The 23,422-nt window shown below is 38.2% G+C and overlaps 2 protein-coding genes across 7 annotated transcripts in view; both read left to right on the top strand.

Moving 5' to 3' along the window:
* The first annotated feature begins 205 nt into the window (after positions 1-205).
* Positions 206-10,446, top strand: irf4a (interferon regulatory factor 4a). Of its 6 annotated transcripts, none has more exons than XM_044220592.1 (10): positions 206-346; positions 1,180-1,377; positions 1,663-1,849; positions 2,617-2,702; positions 2,841-3,015; positions 4,068-4,148; positions 4,557-4,955; positions 6,525-6,637; positions 7,814-7,959; positions 9,127-10,446. In XM_044220592.1, exons 2-10 carry the CDS (start codon positions 1,180-1,182, stop codon positions 9,146-9,148), a joined length of 1,407 nt encoding a protein of 468 aa, XP_044076527.1. In that variant the 5' UTR covers positions 206-346; the 3' UTR covers positions 9,149-10,446. The 6 variants fall into 6 exon arrangements, with proteins under 6 accessions (XP_044076527.1, XP_044076531.1, XP_044076529.1 ...); XM_044220590.1 differs by having other exon boundaries at positions 320-346; positions 1,148-1,377; XM_044220596.1 differs by having other exon boundaries at positions 2,617-2,654; positions 7,814-10,446.
* Positions 10,447-18,033: 7,587 nt separating this feature from the next.
* foxf2a (forkhead box F2a) overlaps positions 18,034-23,422 on the top strand; it is a 31,236-nt gene continuing 25,847 nt past the window's right edge. Inside the window, exons 1-2 of the transcript XR_006380541.1 lie at positions 18,034-18,398; positions 18,523-18,573. The gene's annotated coding sequence lies outside the window, so the exon portion shown is untranslated. The remainder of the gene's footprint in view (positions 18,399-18,522; positions 18,574-23,422) is intronic.

Genomic DNA, 23,422 nt, shown 5'->3' with positions numbered 1-23,422 from the left:
ATAGAAATTTCTAGTCAGCAGTTGTCACTGGAAATTACGCTGAACTCACACTTTTAGAAAAACAAAAATATGTGGTGGAATATTTTTATGTTGGTGATGTGCACAGGTAATTGTTCCATTCCGTCCCGGTGTCTGCTCAGGGTGTCACTAGAGGGATTCCCCACCGCACTGCTGTGTAGGCGCCGAGTTTCACAGAAATGAGTGCCTGATTGCTGCGCATCTCCTCTTGAATTTCTCAGAGCCCGAGAGGCTCCTCCCTGTCACAAATCAAGATGTGATAACATTTAAGAATAGGACACCGAGAGCTTGACAACAGATTTCAGCGGGGGAGCTCTAATGATCAAAGGTAAGCAGCGGCAGCTCCTTTTTTAAATCAATGACGGTATGTTCAACATCATAATTAATGAAAACTTTTAATGTATCTAATAACCCCGAGCAGTTTCAGCCACCTCTGTAGCAAGTTTGACAGGTAGAATCTCAAGATAACATTAACTCACTGTGATTAGAAGTTTGTCATTCAACTTAGAATTTCTACTAGTATATAACTTGTAAGCATAAGTTTAAATAGTACTAAAGTTGAATTAATGTCCTACTAAACTGATAAGAAACATGTGATAAGGTGTCGTTAGCATATATTCCACCACGCGTTGTTGTTGGGTTATATGTCTTGTAATTAAATTATAGCGACTGGTTGTGTTTTTATTCATGCATGTATCTCAAATGAGTCACATTTATTTTCTCTGACAGAAATGAAAACCGTGCTAAATGTGATTTAAACAATTACTCACTTCAGCCTCTACCCTCATACCCTTCCTCTGTAAATTAGTATGGCCAAAAGTGTCAAACCATGGCTAGATAACTAGATAAAATGTATTTAAAGTGATTACTAATATTACAGCTATAGGGCTGCAGTGGAGAAGCTATGTGGAGCACTAACACTGGCACATATTTTATTACTAAAAGAAGTGTAATTGTAATTGTAATAATGATAACTGTTTTAAGCTGAACCTAACATCTTTATCGACTGATAAATGTTTAACTTGCCAAGCTTGTTTTCTCGAGTTCATTTAAATGACTGAATCTTACATTGGAAAAAATCTAATTAAACTACAACTCCGTCACCTTACTGAGCCTGCACTTCTATTAGGTGCTTTATATTATTTATTTTATTTTGCGGAGATGAACCTGGATGAGGACAGTGGCCTGTCAGTCAGCTGCGGCAACGGCAAACTGAGACAGTGGCTGATTGATCAGATTGACAGCAGGAGATATCCCGGCCTGGTTTGGGAAAATGATGAAAAATCCATCTTTAGGATTCCGTGGAAACATGCAGGAAAACAAGACTATAACAGAGACGAGGATGCTGCGCTCTTCAAGGTCAGATCATCCCACCTATCTTCTCACACTGCACCTGAAGCCTCTCACAATTGCATTTTAAACACATTATGGCATATGAATGACCAAAAAATGTAGTAATGTAGTTACTTGTTTACTTATTTCATTTTTGTTATAACTGTGTGTTACTCTTTTCAAAAGCCTATTGCTTAAAGGATAGAAGTGTTCATGCATCATTGCTCCATTCTTCAGAGCCCTAACTTTAAAAAAAAATATAGGTATGACTAAAGAGGAAGTGTAAATGAATCTATTCAATGATTGTTTCAGGCATGGGCATTGTTTAAGGGAAAATATAAGGAAGGAGTCGACAAGCCAGATCCCCCCACATGGAAAACCAGACTACGCTGTGCTCTTAATAAAAGCAACGACTTTGATGAGTTAGTGGAAAGAAGCCAACTGGATATCTCAGAGCCCTATAAAGTCTACAGAATCATTCCAGAGGAAGCTAAAAAAGGTAAGTGTATGGAAATATCATCCATCAAAAATGCACTATAGTTTTGGAGAATTACATGTATGTGGTGACAAAATGTAACAAAGTGAAGAGTTGAGAGTAAAAATAGTTTATGGTTGAAATTTGATAACAAATTGTAAAAAGCCGTGCCACATAAGCATAATAAGCATTTGCGTATACAGTATACTGCTGCATTTCACATAGCATTTACATTGTTTATAGACTATTGGCAATTTTTTTTTCACATACATATGCACCACTGCAATTCTGATGAGGCAGGAAGTACAAAGGAAGCCAAAGCATGTACCAAAAAGGCCGTAGTGCTTTTTTTAGAGGACTTCGGTTACTAAGTGCAGGGTGCACATAACACAACCAGACGACCTCCAGCCTTGCATAACTAAGTCTCTGCCATCTTACAACAGTTTTTTGTCACACTAGAGCCATTTTTGCTATCTGTGCTAACACTTAATTCACTAAATGACCAGGATTTACATTGGCACTTGCCTCAGTCGTCTGTTGCACTCACTTTGCAAAGCACCCTGTCACTCAAATGAAAATAGTAGGACCTCACAAGTGCACAAAACATATTCACAGTTTGAACCTACCAAATTGAATTAGGTTAGTTAGGTTCACAAAATATTGCACCTCACATATTCTCCGTTTATTGTTAATCTGTACAAAAAAAACTATGTTATGATCCTGGATTATTGTCAAAGATGTTAAGTCCGTTTTTTTATGACAAATGTATTTCTGGTTTTGTACATTTACAGGAATGAAGATGAGCGCTATAGAGGAATCACCATCACATGTAAATGCCCTTGGCTATATTCCTCCATATACGTCTCTGCACACCCAGGTCAGCAGATTGATTTTGTGGCTGCTGCACGCAATAGACTGGCCCTAGCACATAAATGAATCTGCAATATTGCTGATTGCAAATGTCTTGGTTTAATGACATCCTCTCTGAGTGACCATCCCTATGGTCCTTTCTCAGGTACCTAGCTATATGGCTTCTCAGGAGAGAAGGGACTGGAGAGAATACTCACCAATAGAACAACAGCCTCTTCCTCCTCCACATCACCATGGGCCACATGCAGAGGTGCAGTATGGTCAGTGCCACTACGCGTCACCGTTCAGCCGAGCTTGGCCTGGGTCCCACGCAGAAAATGGTAAGATACGGCCATACACACATCATGGATACAACACTTAATGCTGGTCAGGATTATAAAACTATATAGATAGATTTAATCATTGACGTGTGTAAGTGTGACTGTAATGCTCAGCAAATATACAGTATGATGCAATGTCTATCTTAAATTTCATCTGGTGTATTACTTAGATTTTCAGTTTGCTTTAATGTATGAAAATATGCATTTCACAAATATTATCCAAATAATAGGACCATTTTCCAACCACAGACACTCAGCTGTGACGTCCTGTCAGTCATTTTATCAAACAAGAGGCCAGGTCTGAGATGGAATAAAGTTCTGACTTTACTGACGCAAATTATGAAGATCGCTTGTAATCACGTTGATTTGTTTCATTGTGTAATGCTCTGATCCATCTATGAACTGAGGCTCTAAAAAAAGACTCAAATTATTAATATGACTTAAACCACTGTGAACAAAGATGCCATCAGGATGCCAAGACCAGCTGCTGCTTGTCATATAGTATTTTCTAATTTTATATTTTAGGACAGTCTTGATAAGTTGTTAACAATTTGTTGCAAGAACAACATGCATTTGAGCTTGGCCGTGTTGCTTGTGATACAAGAAACCCAGACGCAAAGTCTGGGATACAAAATAGTTAAATGATATCATATTGAAAGGACAAATATGTACAATTCCCATGAACATAAATGCTCATATTTGCTGGTAGATGCCAGGAGTGAAATAGCAGGGGAAACAGGTAGTGGTTGATTCAGCAGCTATGCAGTGCTGATCAGTGGTCTGTGCAGAAAAAAGTGCCAAATTTGTTTATGTGGACGGCCTGGCTGTATGAGGTTGTTTTTGTATATGATAAGAAGATGTGTGAAACATGTGACCTCTATGCATGCCCGATCTACTGCAAGGCTCCAACAAATTAATGTATGTTATGGGATTTTTCACATGTTCTCCAGACTTTTGTACCAGATTATCCCTGCAAAGAAGTGGCGTAGTGCCCTTTCACAAATTACGATACTTTAATTCTGACCAGTATTTATTTTATTTATTCTGCGCAGGTTTTCAGCTCTCCTTCCACACCTACTTGTCAGAGTCCCAACCGCCTGTGTATACAATGGACCACAACAATGCCATAACAGGTAAAGAATCATCTCAGGTTAATTTAAAGACATATATACACACACATACACATACATTCATTCATGTTTGTTTGTTGAATATGTTTGCATATACAGATAAGAAAATACAAACACCCACTTACTTCCCCATTCTGAACTCAGAAGCAGAGCAGCAGACCACGAATAGTGACTATTTAGGGTTTTTTTTAATCGCATGATGATAGATTAAAAAAGAGGGTGAAAAAGATGCTTGGAATGATAAGAGAGATGTGAGTAACACTCTGCATGCCAACATTACTGTGAATTAAGTTTTATTTAAGCTTGACATTTCAGGACGTCCATCTGATCAGGCTGTGAGGCTCAAATTGTGATGCTGACAAAGTTTTCCTACAAGGATATATATGCTAAATGCTCACCTCTTTCTTCCAGATTTCAGCCTGCATGTGTCCTTATACTACAGAGAGTCTTTGGTGAAGGAGGTTACCACCTCCAGCCCAGAAGGTTGTCAGATCACCTCTTCTTCCACCTCCTCTCCATCCTCTTCCTCCTCTTCTTCACCATGCTCAGAGGACAAGTTTCACAGCGGGGCAGAAGTCATCCTTTTTCCATTCCCCTACCCTGAGTCTCACAGGCAGGGTGCTGAGATGCTTCCTAATGTACTGGAGAGGGGGGTGCTTCTGTGGATGACGCCTGATGGGTTATATGCTAAGCGCCTCTGCCAGGGACGAGTGTACTGGGAAGGACCTCTGGCTCCATATATGGATAAACCCAACAAGCTGGAGAAGGAGCAGCCATGCAAACTGTTTGACACCCAGCAATTCCTTATTGGTAAGCACTAATATGTTTCAGTAGGGATCTGTTCACACCTGCAGGTTTGGACACACACAGAAACACCTATGCAATATGATGCTGCTCAATACAACATTCCTGCAATAAAAACTACTTGTGTGAGGTTTATAATGTTAATTTTTTGTTCAGATTGTGTCACAGTTGTTATTTATACAGCCCAAAATCACAAATTCGCCTCGAAGGGCTTTACAGTTTGCACAGCATATGACACCCTATATCCTTAGAAAAGTAGCAGTATCATAATATTAAAGTACTCCGTTACAAGTAAAAGTCCTGTGTTTAAAATTGTACCAAAAGTGTTTATTAATGTACAGTATTTGTCAACAATTATAACTTCTCCTCTGAATACATTTGATTTTTGGAAATATGTGTTTTACTATATTGTCATTCATTATGTGTTTATTCGCCAGGAGTTGACAAATACATTAATAAACACTTATATCTGCTTATAACTACATTATAGTGTGTTATAATGTATACCATTTATTAATTCTTTATATACTGCTTATAGTATAAGGGTTAAAGTAAGCAGCTGATTGGGTGGAGCCAATGTGAACTTACACAGTTTGGTAGTTTGATCTACAGCGATGCATCATGTTTTATAAGATGATGTTTTGTATGTAAAATTTGAATCTGCAAAGTAACAAGTAATTTAAGCTGTCTGATAAATGCAGTGGAGTAAAAAGCACAATATTTCCCCCTAAAATGTAGTAAAGTACAAGTATAAAGTATAGCATAAAATGGACTCCACTCCTGGATTTTCCAGCACAGGTGTTGATTCAACTTAATTGTAATCTTTTATATTAATTATACTATCTCCAACATTCAACATTCATTTAAAATTATGAAAAAATATTTTTGCTGAAAATGTTTTTCACAGTTTTTCAGTCAAGTTGCAATTCAAATTGCATAACTGTAGCTGCCTGCACAGTGCCTGTCATGCTGGGTTTTCAGTCCATACAAGTGAATAGATCTCCATCACCATGTATTTTTTATCCTATGGTGTAGGTGCTCTTGGTTTAAGGTAACATATTTGGCTTTTGCTGCTCATTAAACTCTTTAAGCAATTAGAATACCTAGGATGCACTAATAACCACTCTGCTTCAGCTATTTACAGTATGACGATAGTTTTGGTCATGTTGATAATGGCTGTGATGATGTTGATGACAATAATGGAGAGGCTGCAGGTGCTTTAGCTGGGTAAGTCCCTCTCAGTGTGGAGGTAGCACTAAGAAGCTAGTCACATTCTCAGCAGGGGGCCAAAGTGTGTGGAGTCCCCACCCACCTCATGTGGTCCACCACACAGCATGACAAGATCATGTTTTCTGTGCCATTTCACACTGAAATTTCCATCATCATCCCCATCAGTGGTTTCCAGAAAAGTCGTCATGATTAGGGAAAATGCCGTGTGAGCAATTTGGGGTTTTTAATGTTTCTTTACCATATTTTAAATGTGACATGCTGGGGTGTGTAATAAGAAGCACATAGTTGGTTTGTTGTGGGTAATTCACTTCATTTCTCTCTCTTTTCTTGCTTTTCTTGTCTCAGAGCTTCAAGATTTTGCCCATAATGGCCGACATTTACCGAGACACCAGGTGGTGCTATGCTTTGGAGACGAGTACCCCGACCCACAAAGGGCGAGGAAGATGATCACAGCACAGGTACCCATACACTACAAAACTTTACTTAGAGAGAGAGCGGGTTGGTCTGCCATATTTTTCTGGCATTATTTATGTCAGAATATTCTAACCAGCAGCAAATTAAAGGTTAAGGTCTCAGCTATAAATAAATATGTTTTAATGTACATGGGGTTGGTTGGCACAATGTTAAAATGCTATAGTTACAAAAAAATGAATTGAAACAAGAACCAGAAAATATTAACATTTAATAGAATATCTGCCCATTTTTAAAACCAAGCAACATTTTTAAGTAATTAATCAGTAGGAATGTCTAATTACTTTTGCCATTGGCCATTTAAAATAATAATAATTAACTAACAATAGAAACATTGTTTTTAATCTTTCAAGATAGCTTTTAATCTCTCAAAATACCCCAACAAAATATACATAAACAGTTCATGAACAAGAAAACTATCGTTAAGAAATACATTTGCCGTCAAAACAATTATCACTAATGAAGCTAATAAAAACCTATTACAACGTAGTTTGTAGTTTTAAAATGATCAGTCGTGAACCTATTATAGGCCTACTGTTATTTCTCGTTTCGCCTCTCAAATCTTGTATCAAAATGGAGCTGATTCCTATGTATATTAACTTGAAAAAACACAAAAGAGGCAGTAGCTAAATCCAATCATTAATGAGGGAAAAAAAACCCAGCTCCTGCTAAGGGTAATTAGCTTAGCAGATCTCAGTGACTCTCTGACTAGTTGAATTCATGCAATTCTGTTTGGTTAAGCTACTATTAAATGTATGAAAAAGTAAATTAATATATTATATTGAATTCGATAAAAATATTAATAGTAGTCATGTCGAACAGACACCTAGAGAATAAGAGATATATTTAATTCATTTTTATGGACTGTAAATAATCAAATTAAAGTTTATTTTCTTAAAGAAACTAGTTAAAATGGACACTAAAGCTGAAAAAAGTGCATATATGCATGTTTTATGTATTATGTAGATTCTATAGTAATGATTTTTAAAAAAATCTACCAGAAAATGAAAGCATTACAATCTTTGTTACGCAGTTTGCTAGCCAACCTTTTTTTTTCAAGTTCACTGCGTCTTTACTGCTCTCTTCCTTTGTAGGGCACAATAGGAAAACATGATTCAGCAGTCACATACATATTTCATACATAGACCTAAATTTCATTTTAGGTGGAGCCAGTGTTTGCCAGAAAACTGGTGTACTATTACCAGCAGAACAATGGCCACTACCTGCGGGCTTATGATCACATCCAGGAACAGAACACATCTCCAACAACCGACTATCCTTCCCAGAGACCTCTACAGCATATTCAGGAGTGAGAAGCATGCACAAACACACAGACACATACGCACAGGAGGGCATTGATGTGAATGTAAACCACTGCCCGTTTACCATGCCTTGTGACTGCAGTGCTGTGTACTGTAAATGGTAGAGGCCGTCATGGTACTGAGGGGTAGAGATGGGGAAGACCCTGTTGTTTTCACTTGCACACCTATGTGTCGTAGTCTTTGTGTCTTTTCTCTACAAGTATTATTGTGACAGTGTGAAGGATGCGGTTTGAGGGTGGGGGGATGAGGGAAGCTGAGGGCGACTGAGACAGGAAGTACTAGCACAGGTGCACAGGAAGAATGGCCCCTATAACAAACACTGATATGTCAAAGGGATAGAACCGAGTATGAATGAACACTTATTGCATTTTCACAGGTAACTATTGACAATGTGATTGTTGCACTCATACTCTGAAGTGGCCCTCAACACAATCACAGACACAGCCTTAATCTTCTTCTGTGATTCAGGACTTTTATTACTAATATTTGATTCACAAAATAAAAACATTCACTTAGATGAGCAAGTGAACAGTCAACTATATCATTGCTTAGACCCCAGTTCTCACCAGGTGTCAATGCAAAAAAAAGTAAGAGAAATTGATGTCACTGATATCACTGGTCTGGACGCACTTACGAAAATCTATTGCTACTGAATCTGGTCAGCTTTTAAACATATCTGATTCCTTTTAATTATGTCAAACTGATGAAACAAAAATCACAAAAACCAGTTTTTAGGTGGTAATCAAGATAATAAACTATTTTGCTTGAGATGGATGGAGCCCATACGTCCACTTTGTATACCTGCCATTTACTGTGCTGTATTATATCTCTGAGCTAACAGTTATTGACAAGTTAAAAGTGAATTTTGATAGTAATTTCAAACCATTCAGGTTTTGTTAACATATATATAGTGGTTGTTAGCATTAGAAAGCAAGCCTGTATATTAAGTTACAAGTGCAGAAGGTTTTCAAACATTTATTTTTTATATACAGAAAAGGGCAAAGCACAGAATTGCCTACAGCAGGTCACGAGATAATCTAAGAAGACACCAGATGATTAGAGATAGTAATTTTTTTTTGCTGCATAAAATCATGTTTATTCATTTTCTCTAATCATTCCTTTTTTCTTGCTTTGTCTTGTGAAATACTGTATAGTTTTACTTTTTCAGATCTCTAACAATCATTCAAATGAAACTGATTTGAAAACCCATTTTCGATTGAACTTGTCACAACTTATGGACATAAAACTTGTGATGAGGGTTCGCAAGTAGACATGACTTCCCATTAAGTGCTCACAAGCAAAAAAGGTTTGGGGACCAGAGGCCCACAACACTTTATCAAAGAGCGGCCTTAAGGTCTGTGGAACCAGAATGAGTGGCCTTGAGCTGACTGGACTGAAGGAGGTTGACTGGAAAAATCACACTCATCCCGTAACTTGCAAGGACCTGTTCCTCTTGACCTGAAACTAGCGGCCTCACAAATGGGAAGAAAAACTACCTCTGTGGTCTGCGTGCAAGTTCAGGCACGGAGGTGCTCCATGGTTCCCATGCCTGAGATGCTGTAGAGGTTCACACACCGGATGTAACATCCACACAAAAGCTATCCTAAGATCCTAACAACGAACTGGAATGTATATATCATGAATGTGTATTTGTCACAAGACATAAAAATCCAACAGTGAGAATAATGGAATTCCTCATGCTGTTTAAGTCCTAACGGCTGATGCTGCAGTAGAAGGGGATAAAGGTTTTGTTATGTTTTTCTTCTGTGGTCCAGAGTTTCGATCTCTGCATTTACTTCCTTCACACTTAAACCACATCACTTTCACTATGGCTTCAAAAGTCTGACCAAAATCAGAGGCAGGAATGTTTTTCTTTTTTCTCTTTTTTTGGGTGTGTGTGAACCATAAATCCTTTTCCCACCTTAAACATCTGGTCAGTCCCCCTGATTCTGTGCTGGGGGAAATTTAGTTTTACATTACATTACAGTCAGCCATTTGACTCATTCATAATCAAACCCTAATAGTGAAAACGTTACCAGCTCCATGTACAGTGTGCTGTTGTAGTAAACACTGTGTATGCATTTGTGTGTGTGTGTGTGTGTGTAGTAAAGGACCACGTGTGTTCATGTGTGTAGGTGGGTACATGTGTATCTCACAGTTGCACTATTACTGTTATCAGGAATTGACATTTATGGACGCAGGATAAAACATGTGACTCCCCCACCTACAACATCAGTGACTCAAACACAGACACGCACAGCCTTTTCAAATCACACATTACTGTTACAGTAAAACACTGAGAGCAAGCACAGAGGAAATCTCAAAATAAGTGTACATACTGAAAAAAAAAAGTCTAGCATTTTGTTCAATATATCTGAATAATGACAAGGACTGGAGATTATAAGGAGCTTGATTAATATAAAATTGCCATATGGATAAATGATTTATTTTGAAATAAAGTTATCAATCTTTTACTACTGTCTGTTGTGCTGTTTCGTCTTTGAGCTCTTTTCGATTTACAAACAAACGGAGGGAGAATGAGAGAGTCATATTTGGTAAGAAGAAGACTGAAAAAAAAGGAAAAAGAAAAGCACATTCACACATTTGCCATGGTGTTTCCCCCTCTGCAGGAAGCCACATCATTTGTAGTCAGGCTTCAGTTTTTCCGCCCCATGTGAGCCGTTACTCCAAGTGGCATCGCCTTAGCCCTTCAGTCGAAGCTTTGGAGCGGACAGTTTAGTCAACCAATGCCCCAAACATCACTAAAAAAGGTTTTGCAAAGAAATGAAACTAACACGATTGTATCGAATGCAACACTTTCTCCAAAAGAAAGTGATGTTGTTGGTTCCGTCTTGACTCAGTGACCATGATTAATTTGATGAGCAAATAGTGATTCATTATCCAACATGATACTGTGTCAATCTTTTTGTTGAAATTTTCCACCTCAAAAAGGAAGCAACAAAATGTGTTGTTTGTACATTTGTGCTGAGATTTTCTGATGTTCATTTTATAATGATTCTGTTATTCCGATTTTGCAGTTTGTATCAAAAGCAATGTTGATTTGTTTATCTATTTATTTATGCACCATAAAACACATCAAGGCTCTGGGGCAAGAAAAAAATGAGGGTGTATCACAAGAAAACTGTAGCAAAGTTTTGCTGACATCTGCTGGTTAGTGTAGATGCAGCTAAACAAAAAGCTGCTGCCTTGGAATAGAGGAGTGGCTCTGCACCCTGGGGGTTGAGACCCAAGATTAATCTGAGGGGTGGTAAAATGATCCACAAGTTACGAAAGAAGAACAAAAAGATTTTTCTGCTCCGTAAAATAATGTTTATTTTTAAATACATGTATCTGTGCTTTCTTCTGATAAAATATTTGATGATATTATATTTGTTTTACCTCTTCAGGCCTCTAAAAAGTATTTAAACAATTGGATAAGCTCTTTGCTTGAAGTGCTCAGAGTTCATAGAAATGTGTAATCTTTGATGAGGAGTTGAAATTTGACTTTGTATTGTTTTAAAGGATCATGAGACAAAAATGTAACCACTGGCAGAGAGCACAAGGTGAATGACAAGTCTGCTCTACCCCCAAGCTCCAGGTAATCATACGTCATTCTAGGTGTTATACATACAGTACCATGGGTGGTCACAGTAGTTTAAAAGCGCTTGAGAAATTGCAGGCATGAGGATACTTTATACCAATCTGTAGCTGTCATATGGTGTCAGACATAAAAGGGAGCGTCTAGGGGTGAAGAGTAAAACTGGCACAAATAAAGAAAAGAAAAATCTGCTCCCACTGCTGGCAGGATGATTTTATTATACGGAAAAATCCAAAGTATCAAGAACCTTTTTCTGGACATTGCAATCTGACACAAAAGTAGCTAGACATTACATTCTGCATTCATAACTCAATGTGTAAATTCTGATGAACGCCTGATTAGATTCCCTTACTTTTTAAAACCTTGTCGCTGAGAACATACCTGTGGTAATTCTACAGTAGACTCAGAGTCCACGACCCCAGTGTGTTTAGGGTCAAACCCCTGCCCAGGATTTGATGACAGTCCTTTTTAACCCCTAGTCGACTCTGGCTGATCCTGCTTGTTGACCCCGGGGTTAGGAAGGTGTTGACCTCATTCTCCTTTTTTACGAATTTTGACCCCTCAAATTCACTCTGCAAATCCACCAATCATCACTCAGGCCCACAGCAATTCTGTGTTCTCATGAAGCAGTGGCTCATGGGAGCAAATTCTGAGATAAATAGTTGACAGATGATCATATCAAGATCATATCATGTCATGTCTTGTAATGGCATAACAGAGGACAGAGGACCTGTGTAGGTGTGACTAAGTACATACACATATAATTACTCTCTATTATCCTTGTACAATGTAACTCATAATCATTATATTATTATTATAATAACCTATTATTATGAATTCTTTGGATATGACCTACACAAGGCATGAGCATTGCTCCCCATCACCAGTAAATAAAAACTTTATCAGCACAATTAATCAGCTTGAATTGTTTTCAGATGTCTAAGTTTATCTGAGACTCTTCAGATAACAATGTACGTGACCCAATACATTATGATGGCAGGAAAGCAATAACAGTTGTCGGATAAGAAGCAGCAAAGTAATGGAAAACAATCAGATGACTTGGGACACGAATGTAAACAAATAAGGGTTGATAAGCAGAACAATATGGTGGTCTACCTGGCACTGATGCAAGGGGTGGACTGCCTGTTTAGTTTGGCTGGCAACTTGCAGAATTTGGAGATAAACGATGTTACACTAAAACATCACTAGAAAAAGTAGGAAATGATGCATTTTCAACGTAATCTAGATTTCCTCCAGAAACACAACATACAGAGAAGACTTTCAAGCTACAAAGTAGATGTTACCAACAAAGAAAAAGTGACTGTGCATGGATACACGTGCAGTACAATTAACGACCAGCAGGGTGTGATGTATCATTGGTTGGTTGTGGTACTTGAAGAGCTGGAGAGAGTGGAAATATGAATTCCCTTCATGCAAAAAGAAACCAGGATGTTCACACATTTGGGTGGTTAGACTGCAGTTATCAGTGCAAACACAAACCCTTTGATCACTCTTAATGGCGCAAGGGCGTGACTCCCTGTAACACCCCTGCTTCAGCATACAAACATAGGCCTACATCCACACATGTAGCGCACACACACACACACAAATTTTTATTTATTTCCTCAATTTATTTGGATTCATTAACATTATCAAATCATGCTCTCTGGATTTCCTGCTTACAATTTCATATCAAAAGAATGAGTTTTGGGAATCCACTTCTTTCATTTTCCATCTTTCTAAACACAGATGCTTTGTTTTGTGTGTCAAGTGACACGCAGAACCAGTGGTGACGGAGAGACGGAGGTGGTCAGAGTGACAGCTCGCGGGCTGTGTTGCGTGAGAGTGACTCGGGCTGTTCTCAGACTCTGTGTGGTCTGGGTGTGTGGTCTCCAGCTGACGGGCAGGGAGGAGGACAGGAGAGCCCTGTGAGTGTATGTGTGTGATTGTATGTGTGTGTGTGTGTGCATGTGTGTGTGCACTCATGTGTTTACTTTATCCAGAGTCAGGTCCAGGCTCTCTGTAGCCATGGCTGGACTAGAAAGCTCTGCCTTCCGCCACTCAGCAGCCCTGGTCTGAAAGATAAACACACACTGCCACCACTCTGACATGGCTCATCTAAGGATAATTTTTGTCCATGTACACTTATGGGACCTGAGAGACCTTTAGGTTAGAGGGTCTTAGGCTAGTGTGTAATTCCTAAAACTATAGCCTTGTATAGAGTCATTTTCTACACATACTTACACAGTGGACATTTTGCACTGAACGTAGTTTGACAGTTTTAATTGCATTTTTGTGCATTTTACATTTTTTACATATATTCATAATTTCTTATCTTTAATTCTTATCCTTTATATTTCTTTTTTCTAATCCTTAGCCTTTTAGCACAACTTTCAGAGCATGCCACATTGCATTTCACAACACATATTACTAGTATATGTGACATATAAATCTGTTATTACTTGTATTGCTATTACTTTATAAGTAAGACATGCATAATTGTTGTTTCACTGACTCAGCACTATGAATAGTGTAAATAAATATGTATAATTCTTATGGGATTTCTGATGGTCCAAAAGAGTACAGGTCAGTTTGGCAATGAGTTTATTTTTTTCATTGCAGCTAAAATATTTGTCCCATGTTGGATGAATCTGGGTTTTATGTTATGGTTTTCATCTTTTTTGCTTATTTTGTGAATATTTTGGCAAGTGTTATTTGTATGTTGGTTATGACAAAATCAAATTCAATTTTCCATTTGCATTTTATTTTGTAATTTTTTTTTTTTGTAGTATCTTATTCCTTTTGATTTAGTCTGCAGATAGATCCAACTAAAATAATAAAGGCAACACAGGTCTTACCTTAAGATCATTAAGTGCAGATTCACAGTGAAGGAAATTAGACCTCATACAACCTCCATCACTCTTCCCTCCTGCACACACACATTCAACCATTGGGCTACTCTACACTCCTCTCCCTCTCCCACAGCGATCTCAGGGGAAGGCTATGTAATGCAGCACTGCTGAGAACGCGCCATGAAAATATAAATACAACCTCGCCGCATTTCAACCATGTAAATAAACAGGGCCACCCAAATTTCCAATTAGAGCTGGTGTGGAAAGCAGGAAATGGGGTAGACAAGAAGAGACCACACCCCCTTCTCTATCCTCCACTCCTGCAAAGAGTCAAGGTCCAGGTCAGGGACATGGGACAGTGGCGGTAGAGAGAGGAATACAGCATTCTGCACCCCAATGAAGGCTGTTTTTGTACATCCCCCTACAGCTCCACTGTGCTCCTCCTCTCAGAACGAATATGTGGGATTTAATACTTATACCTTTGAAATCACTAAAATCTTGGTAATACGTAAGATTTTTTTGTGGTTCACATGTCTCCACCTTGCAAACATTTAATTTACTTCATTTCAAGAAACCAAGCCTTACATCAGCTTGCCTTATCAGTCCTATCGAGGTTATCAGGCGATTCCTATCTGGCTGAAATGAGGCATTCTCGCCGTATTCCACGTCTTCTTGGAACTGCTAGGCACCGCTATTATGCATCTAAGCCCTGAGACCACCCAGAAGCTGGGGTCCAGTTGTGCGAGGCAGAGGCAGGGTCCTTGTTGTGATAGACAAGCCTTCTCTAAGGAGAGATGGTGCTTTGATAGTGTAGCAAGGTTCGCCTGATAGCTGCCTGATCAAAGTCTGAAAGACTCAACTGGCACTCACTAGGAACTCATGTGCCGGTTGGTAAATCACTGCTTCAGCTGTGGCCAGTTGGCAAACATCATGGGACCTATTAGTTAACATAAACATACAACTTAGTGTAATTACCCCAGAGAGTCAAAGAGTTGTGTCATGAAAGTCACTTTCACTCCAGATATGGTTGTCAGGGATATCACCTCATTTCTTAATGACTATAATTCACCCGGAAAGGGCAGAGCTCATTTAGATAAGTCTGAGGGAAGGATCTGAGGTAACGATTTGTCCTCACTGTGTGTATATATGTATAATAGTTCGACAACTTTGACATTGTATCCTGCTGAGTTGTCGGATGGCACCAGCACAGATACCCCAAAACTGTGTCCTTCTCCGTCCATCATCCATTGTTCAGTGTTTATGTTTGACTGGTCTCTGACTGCAGTGTCTCTTCCCTCACAGGCTCCCAAACAGCCATACAGGAAACAGACAGTATAAACACAGGGCTCGGGAGATCCTCTCTTGCCTTGAATCTGAGCTGCTGAACCTCAATGTAAACACACAGAGACACTGGCTACTCATTCTGAGCGAGTTTGTAAAACTATGAGCCGTCACTCAAGTAGAATTTTGATCAACTTCTCTTGAGAGTAACAGATGCAGGAATATTTGCTGGAGACTGCGTTGTCCTTTTACTTCATGCTCAAATATGATGCATTTTCACTGACAGATCATGCCATGTTTTTGATAGATTTGCAGCCTGGGAACCAGATGAATCTGTGAGCTTGTTTTATTTTCTCTGGCAGATGCGAATTAGTCTGGCGATGCCAGGCTAACAGATTTGTCTAATATTATGTAAGCTGAGTCAGAACAAGACTATGCGTTTACAGCCACGTGGCTCTGTGAGGCTGTACCTAACCGGTACTTTGAGCTAAATGCTAAGGTCAGCATGCTAACATGCTCACAGTGACAATGCATGTTGATGTTTAGTAGGTAATGTTTATCATGTTCACCATGTTAGTTTAGTGTATGCTAACATTTGATAATTAATGCTAGATACAGCTGAGGCTGATGGGAATGTCATTAGTTTTGCAAGTATTTGGTCATAAACCAAAGTATTGGAGAAATTTAAATTTTGGCCTGATGATGGCACTAGAGAAAAAGTTATGGGATCACTGAAGGATCATGAATATCAGTACCAAATTTCATGGCAATCCACTCAGTAGTTGCAGGTGTGAATGAATTACATTTACTCTTGTTACTGTAACAATTTTGTGTGTACTTGTATTTTTAAAAATCTTCTTTTACTTTAGTAAAAACATTTTTTATCTCAAGTATTGTACTTCGCTACATTTCAAGTCGCATCCGTTACAGAATAAAAACAAAAGTCACATGAAAAAGTCATGATAAACGGTGTGAGAATGGAGCAGAAGAAAGGAGCCAAATGTGCTATATTGTGGCCAAATTGTCTATATTGTGATTGAATGTTCATCTGCAATTTTTTGTAGTGGTCCCAGTAATATTTGTTCTTAAAGTGTACTGAAGTAGAATATCACATGACATGGTTAAGCTACCTTTGAGTAAAAAAAAAAAAGATAAATTCAGTTGCAAGAACAGTACTTTTCGCTCATTAATTTGAAAGAGAATATTCAAATTATAATAATAAACATTCTAATTATCTAACTGTCCCTGCTATTTCATTCCTTTCAATGTGAGGGATGTCTCTCGTTTTTCTATGACTCACTCTGTAGCCTATGGAGTGTTTTGTCAGAGTGATTGTTATTTGGGGCGCATGGAGAGTCTTTAGTGCTGCGCGAGTGAGGGAGGAACCCACTATCGATAGCCTTGAGTGCTGCGCCCATAGATGAGAGTGGCGCATCCGGGTACTTTGCCCCTGCATCAAGCCCCGTCCCGTTTTGGGTGAAAGCAGCCTCTCTAATTTGATTGATGGTAAATGCAAATTCCGAGGTATTTGCCAATTAAATAGCAGGCGCCAAATCCTATGGCCGGTCAGGCAAACAATTGTGTTATGTTGTTGCCGATCAATGATATTTTGGTAGTCTGTCCAATGTGAAGTTACTGTAAATTAATTACATTGCTGTGGCGAAGAGACCGCTGTCTCTATTTTGATAGCTGTTTGTGCTTATTAAGTGACCTTTTACTATGAACTGAGAAGTATAAAACAGGTCGGATTTAGCCCCACTTCCTACAAGGTTCATTATTAGAACTTAGGTCAGCTCAATTTATGTTAAATATTAACGTTAAAATACCCTAGTTGAACCAAACTCTATTCTAAAAGCATGTGTTTTATGGTAGGGCCATATTTTTCACAGAAAAACTGTACTCACACCATCACTAAGACTCTTTACTGATTCGCCTCGATCTACAGGAACAATCGGCACACATGCCATTTGCTCAGGAACATCATTAACTAACCTGTGATGAAGTGTTTGCCACAGAGGTACACATATTGAATGGCCGGGTCACACAGTTTACCATTTTCATCTTCTCTGTGGATGGCCTGAAGCCACAGAACTATTCTAAAATAAATTGTAAACTGTTTTTTCTTGCTTTGTTTGACGTGGAGGCAGCAGCTTTTAGGCATGGTGCTACTAGTTTTTTTCAATTTGGCGCTGGCAGTTTTACAGCACTTGTTTTCACCCAAAAGGAGGTGTGGTCGTTCTGAAGACAGGAAAGTGACGTATGTGTGCTCTTGTCTATGGACTGCGCCTAAACCGGATATTGCTACTCAGAATCTGGAGTTACGGTACGTAACTAACTTTCGCGCCAAATCATTTTGAAAGAAAAACGGCCAACACTTGACCGACCAATGGTGTAACTTTATCACGTAGTCAGGCACAGACTTTCGCATTTATGGGCTGGCCCCTGCTTTACTGCAGTCCAGTCAAGAAAAAAGTTTGCATCTACCTTAATTAAGAAAAAAGGTTGCGTCTACCTGAATTAATCACTGGTTGAATGCACCACCCGGCGAGCACACTACCTGAAACAAATCAGACACACCCACGATGTTGCGTGACCAACAGGTGCATGCTGGGGTCTGGCTAACATGATAAATGCTAAAATGCTCGTGGTGGATCCTCCAGCGGTGACTTCTGCGGTCACTTTTACCTTCAGTGAGGTGTGTTAAGGCTTTCGGCTGTTTTTGACAATAATCTCTGTCACAGTTGTGACAAAATGTTTGAAAACTTTGAGGAGCGCAGTGGCACAAGCAGGCTGAGCGGACTGGTTATATTTGATTGCAGACTGTGGAGGACTTCGCGGTGCACAAGTCTCACAGAATGACGTTCAGACAGGTGAGTACAACAACAAGATTATTGTGATGGTTGTAGCTCATTGTACAGAGGATGACGTCAACGTTGCTAGGCAACGTAGCGTTATGTGCGTGTGTCCACTAGGCTACAGCTTGTGCAAAATCTGTGCGGCTCTCTTTTTGCTTTAATTTGTGTGTTTGTGGGCTGCAGCAGCTGTGGAGTTTTTATTGTTTATACAGTAGGCCTATATCTTTGTGTTGTCTGCATTGGTGATGTTTTATTCTACTGTTGATTCTATATGGCAGGTTATTTAATTTATGTAGCCTGATAATGCTTGTTGCACCCGCTGCAGTGTCCATAGCTTTTTATTTATTTTTGTTTTATTGCCTGAATTTTGCCCTCTTTCCTGGTTAATTATATCAAGGCTACACTGAGGAAGGTGGTTGTATATTTATAATTGATAATTAGTTGTATACACAGACTTCAAAGTGCCACAAATGTCAACTTCATGGCAGTGCTACAGGAAAAGTCAGGGGATCACTAGGATTCATCATCTGGGAACCATGAATATTTACAAAAAAATGCTCTAATCCATCGTATAGGTGTTGAAATATTTTACTAGATAACAGAAAATATTGAGCTTTTGGTGGTTCAAGAGGAAAAGTCAATCAGATGCATCCTCTGGTGATCATGCATGTCTGTATAACATTTCATGATAATCCAGTTGTTGAGATAGTTGTTTAGATTTTTTAGTCTGGACCAAAGTGGTGGAGTGATTGACACTGCTATCCTTAGAGCCACACGGCTAGGATGTTCACATTAGAAGTTAGCTATTGAGATAAGGAAACTGTGTATCATCTGTGAATGCACAAAATCAACCACAGGCCAGAGGTTTCATGAGTCATGGAACAGTCAAAGCCCAGAGATATACAGTCCATCAGGCCTCTCGCTTGCTACGTTATGATCCACAGTTCAGGATTCAGACCGCTAGACTGGATCCAGAATGTGGGAAAACACAATAACGCAACATTAATTCTTAAGTGCACCGCTGCAATTACATTCTTCGAGGTGTAAAAATGAAAAGGACACACTGCAAACTTTACACTAATATTGACCTTCCATTAAATGAGACTTAAAGCTTTCTGTCCTGCTTAAATGTTAAGATCTCTGCAAGCCCTCTGGGGAATGTATTTTTAACAGCAGTGTGGTGGTTTTAACAACCTCGGTTAGAACAACATGCTACAGCCGGGAAACACCCCGGTACTGGATTAAATGGCCCGCAGAACATCAGTGGGAACAACATCAAGGTGTATTTGCCTAGAGAATATTCATTTGCTGTGTGATAATAAAGATTAGCGACAAGCTGGTCTGTCAATAGAAAATGAATGGAGCTCTTGTGTGCTAGGTTACAGTTTTAATGTTGTTTCAGTCAATCTAGTATAAGTTGTGACTGTCTCCTGGCAGGGAACATTGCTACTACATGCAGTAAGTTGTCTTGAAACGGTTTTCAAAGCAGAATCTTTGGGATATCAAAAATATGCAGTGTACTTGTGTTGTGACCATAGAAGGCAAAAATTTAGTGTATTATAATTCGGCCGAGTGTAAAATGGAGTTTTATACATTGTCTTCAGATCTGAACAAATAAAGTCCATGTGGTCTTAAAATCGAAATGAATCACAATTTGAGTCTGTAACTGGCCAGTTTTACTGTAAATGCTACTTTTAATCATTTTTTAAATTCAGATATAATCACACATAAATAGTATAATAGTTACATATTCTTTGATATAATATTTTGGGAGATAGAGGACAAATGGCAGGTAACTTGTGGTAAATTTCCTCCATTCGTCTGAATGGGGGAAAAAAAGTACAGAGAAAAACATTTCAAAGCAATTAAGACAAGACGTTTGGTGTTATTTGTTGTTTGATACCATAAATGTCTCTTTTTTTTTTTTCTTATTTTAGTGACTCACAATTTTCTTTTCCAAGAATGAAAATGCACCAAACCTTGCAGAATATTCCCACCTAACTCAAAATATTACACACTAAAATTCTTGATATGGGCCCAAATGCAAGTTTAATTTTAAAAGGTAAAAAATGTATTAAAATCAAAATGCAGGGTATAGTATTGCAACTTGCACTAGTTTGGAGGCCCTGATAAGTACAAATGTTTTTTTTATTTATTTTAAATTAAATTTAAAACACAGCAGCTTCTGCATACACTATTTTCACACCTTTCCTAATACTTTCCTAACATATTTGTTTGTGAGACAAAATCTATGAAAGATGACGTTACCTTTTCCTCCTCTGACTAAATGGAGCCTAATCAACCTTATATTTGTACACTATCTGAAATATTTGGGATAGAAATAGTTTCATTCATATTTGGGTAAAGTGCTCCTCAGATGTTTTTCTGTCATGCCATTAACCCCCCTATTTTTAGTATACTGATGCTTTGAAATCATTGCTCAATGATCAGCTATTGTAATACATTGTATGTAAATCTCACATCCACTTAGCAGCTGAACAATTAATTTTTTTAATGTATATGAAACTGTAAAAATTACATTATCCATTTCACAATGTCATGTTTTCTTATTGTACATCTTCTAGAGTTGATCTTTCCAACAACCTAGCCAGTGATTGAAATCTTCTGTTCTTACATTTTTTTATATATCATATTTCAGAACTTTTCACCAATACATGAGCTGTAAGTTAGCAGTAGACAAAAACACTGGTTTGGTTTTTTTAAGAAAAGCAAAAGGAAAGTGATTTTCAGTTAATTATATGATTTACTTTTAGCTATAATTACAAAAAACACTGAACTAATTCACAAAGAATAAATATTCATGCAAACCACATTATTTGCACTTTGCCAAATACAGATAAATACAGATAACTCAGCTGTCATTTACATAATATTTCCTTTATTCAGGCCATCATATGCATAGTGTGACAATATTAAAACATGGCATACTATTATAAACTCTTCATCACTGGATAATTTCAGAACTTTTATTGGACAACCGGTTTTTGAAGACCAACAATCAATGTATTTGGTGTTGGGACCATCCTGTGTCTTCTGCCCAGCAGGGGGCATGGTTGAACACACTTCGCTTTATAATGACATTGCTTGCTTTACTGTATGCTTATATCAATAGTTCACTGAAATGGGCCAAGACTTTTCTATGTACTGTGCTCTGCTGGCATTCAGAGAATTACTTGAATATCAAGCCTACAAGGATGAAGGTACTGGAGTAGCTTTATTTCTAAGTAGAGTAGATTTTAGAATAGTGGATGATATATCTATCTATATATCTATCTATATCTATATATCTATCTATATATATATATCTACATATCTATCTATATCTATCTATATCTATATATATATCTATCTATATATATCTATATATCTATCTATATCTATCTATATCTATATATATATATATGAGAGAGAGAGAGAGGATTTGAATAAGCTGCCCTCTGTACACCTTACCCACCCTCTTAATGTTCCATTTTTGTGTGTGTCTCTCTCTCTCTGTCTGTCTCATCAGACCTTTGATCCTCCCACTGTTGTCTGCCTTGCTCTGGCACAAACAAAGCTTATCACTACTAGTGCCACATAACCACTCCTTCCATAGGCACTTACAACTCCTTTACATTTACTGTACACTCAGACATGACCTTGCAAACTCATTTGCAATGTTTTTCTATTTTACAATAGAACTCCAACTCTTTAAGTGATTATTCAAATGCTTTACACAGGATTCTTTTCAGAAGGTAATAAACATTTGTGAAGTGGCAGTTTATCTGGCTTTGTTTAAGCCACCCCGTCTCGATGCAGAGGAAGTAATAAAAGGGCAAATTACGGTTGGCCCAGCGGGATTTGACAAGCAAAAAATAAAGCAAATGTGCACAGAAACACTACTGTGAATTTAAGATACTGTACACTCCTTGACTTTATTATACAGTAGCTGGCCCAACACAGCATGATCTATGGATTATCCAGAGTAATGGGGACACTGTTGCTGCAACAATGCTCGATGTAAATCATATCACCTCATATCACAATCATGTCATTTGTCAATGTTGTGCGCTGCCATTTACCTCCATGGTTGTGGGGTCGAGACATAATTTTTAGAGACAGTTATTTGAAAACCTGGTCAAATAAAGCCAAAACTATCTGCAAGACTAGATACCACTAGCATTGAGTGAGAAAGGAGTTTTTACAAAAAAGAAAAAAAATGTATGACCCCTTAACGCCTCGGGCAGATCAGCACACACAAGCTCACAATCAATTACACAAACTTGAGTTTAAAAAGATAAATACCATGAAATATGGCCAAATAATGCAGTTCAGGAGTGCAAGGGATTCAAATATCTACAGTGTAAACAGGAAGTATATTTTTGAAGCTATTGAGCTATTCCTTTTGTACACAAGTAAATACACTGACTAATTTAATATTATGAATTGTTTCTGTATATTTTTACCAAATGTTAATTCATGATCAAACACTATGTTCATGAAGAATTAATACTGCATTTACCTAAATACAAATGCTTTATAATGCATGTGAAAGCTGCACCCTCGTAGGTAAATACGTCACTAATTGGTCATTAAATGGTCTTTGTCAACTAAGAGCATATTATCTACATTATGTGCTGTAATGTGTAAATAACCCACACCCTCATTCTAAATAGGAAGAATGGTAATCAAAATATAATTTCAGCCCAACACAAATATGACATTTGCTTGCTCAGTGTTTAAAGTAGTTAAATCCTGTGAGTTCCTATGACCTCAGTGTAAACCCCTGCCCTCCTCCCCTTCTTCTTCATCTGCTGATTTAAATTTATTGGATAACACTGTGTGATTGATAATCCCTACTGTT

This window comes from Siniperca chuatsi, linkage group LG13 (genome assembly GCF_020085105.1).
Source record: "Siniperca chuatsi isolate FFG_IHB_CAS linkage group LG13, ASM2008510v1, whole genome shotgun sequence".
Classification (NCBI taxonomy): Eukaryota; Metazoa; Chordata; class Actinopteri; order Centrarchiformes; family Sinipercidae; genus Siniperca; species Siniperca chuatsi.
This window is presented reverse-complemented; position numbering and strand designations above follow the sequence as displayed.

Bases quoted from the DNA above. Each gene is read 5' to 3' on its own strand.
- irf4a (XM_044220590.1), top strand. The intron at 1,378-1,662 runs GTCAGATCATCC...TGATTGTTTCAG, and splicing joins AGGATGCTGCGCTCTTCAAG to GCATGGGCATTGTTTAAGGG. The intron at 4,956-6,524 runs GTAAGCACTAAT...TTCTTGTCTCAG, and splicing joins CACCCAGCAATTCCTTATTG to AGCTTCAAGATTTTGCCCAT.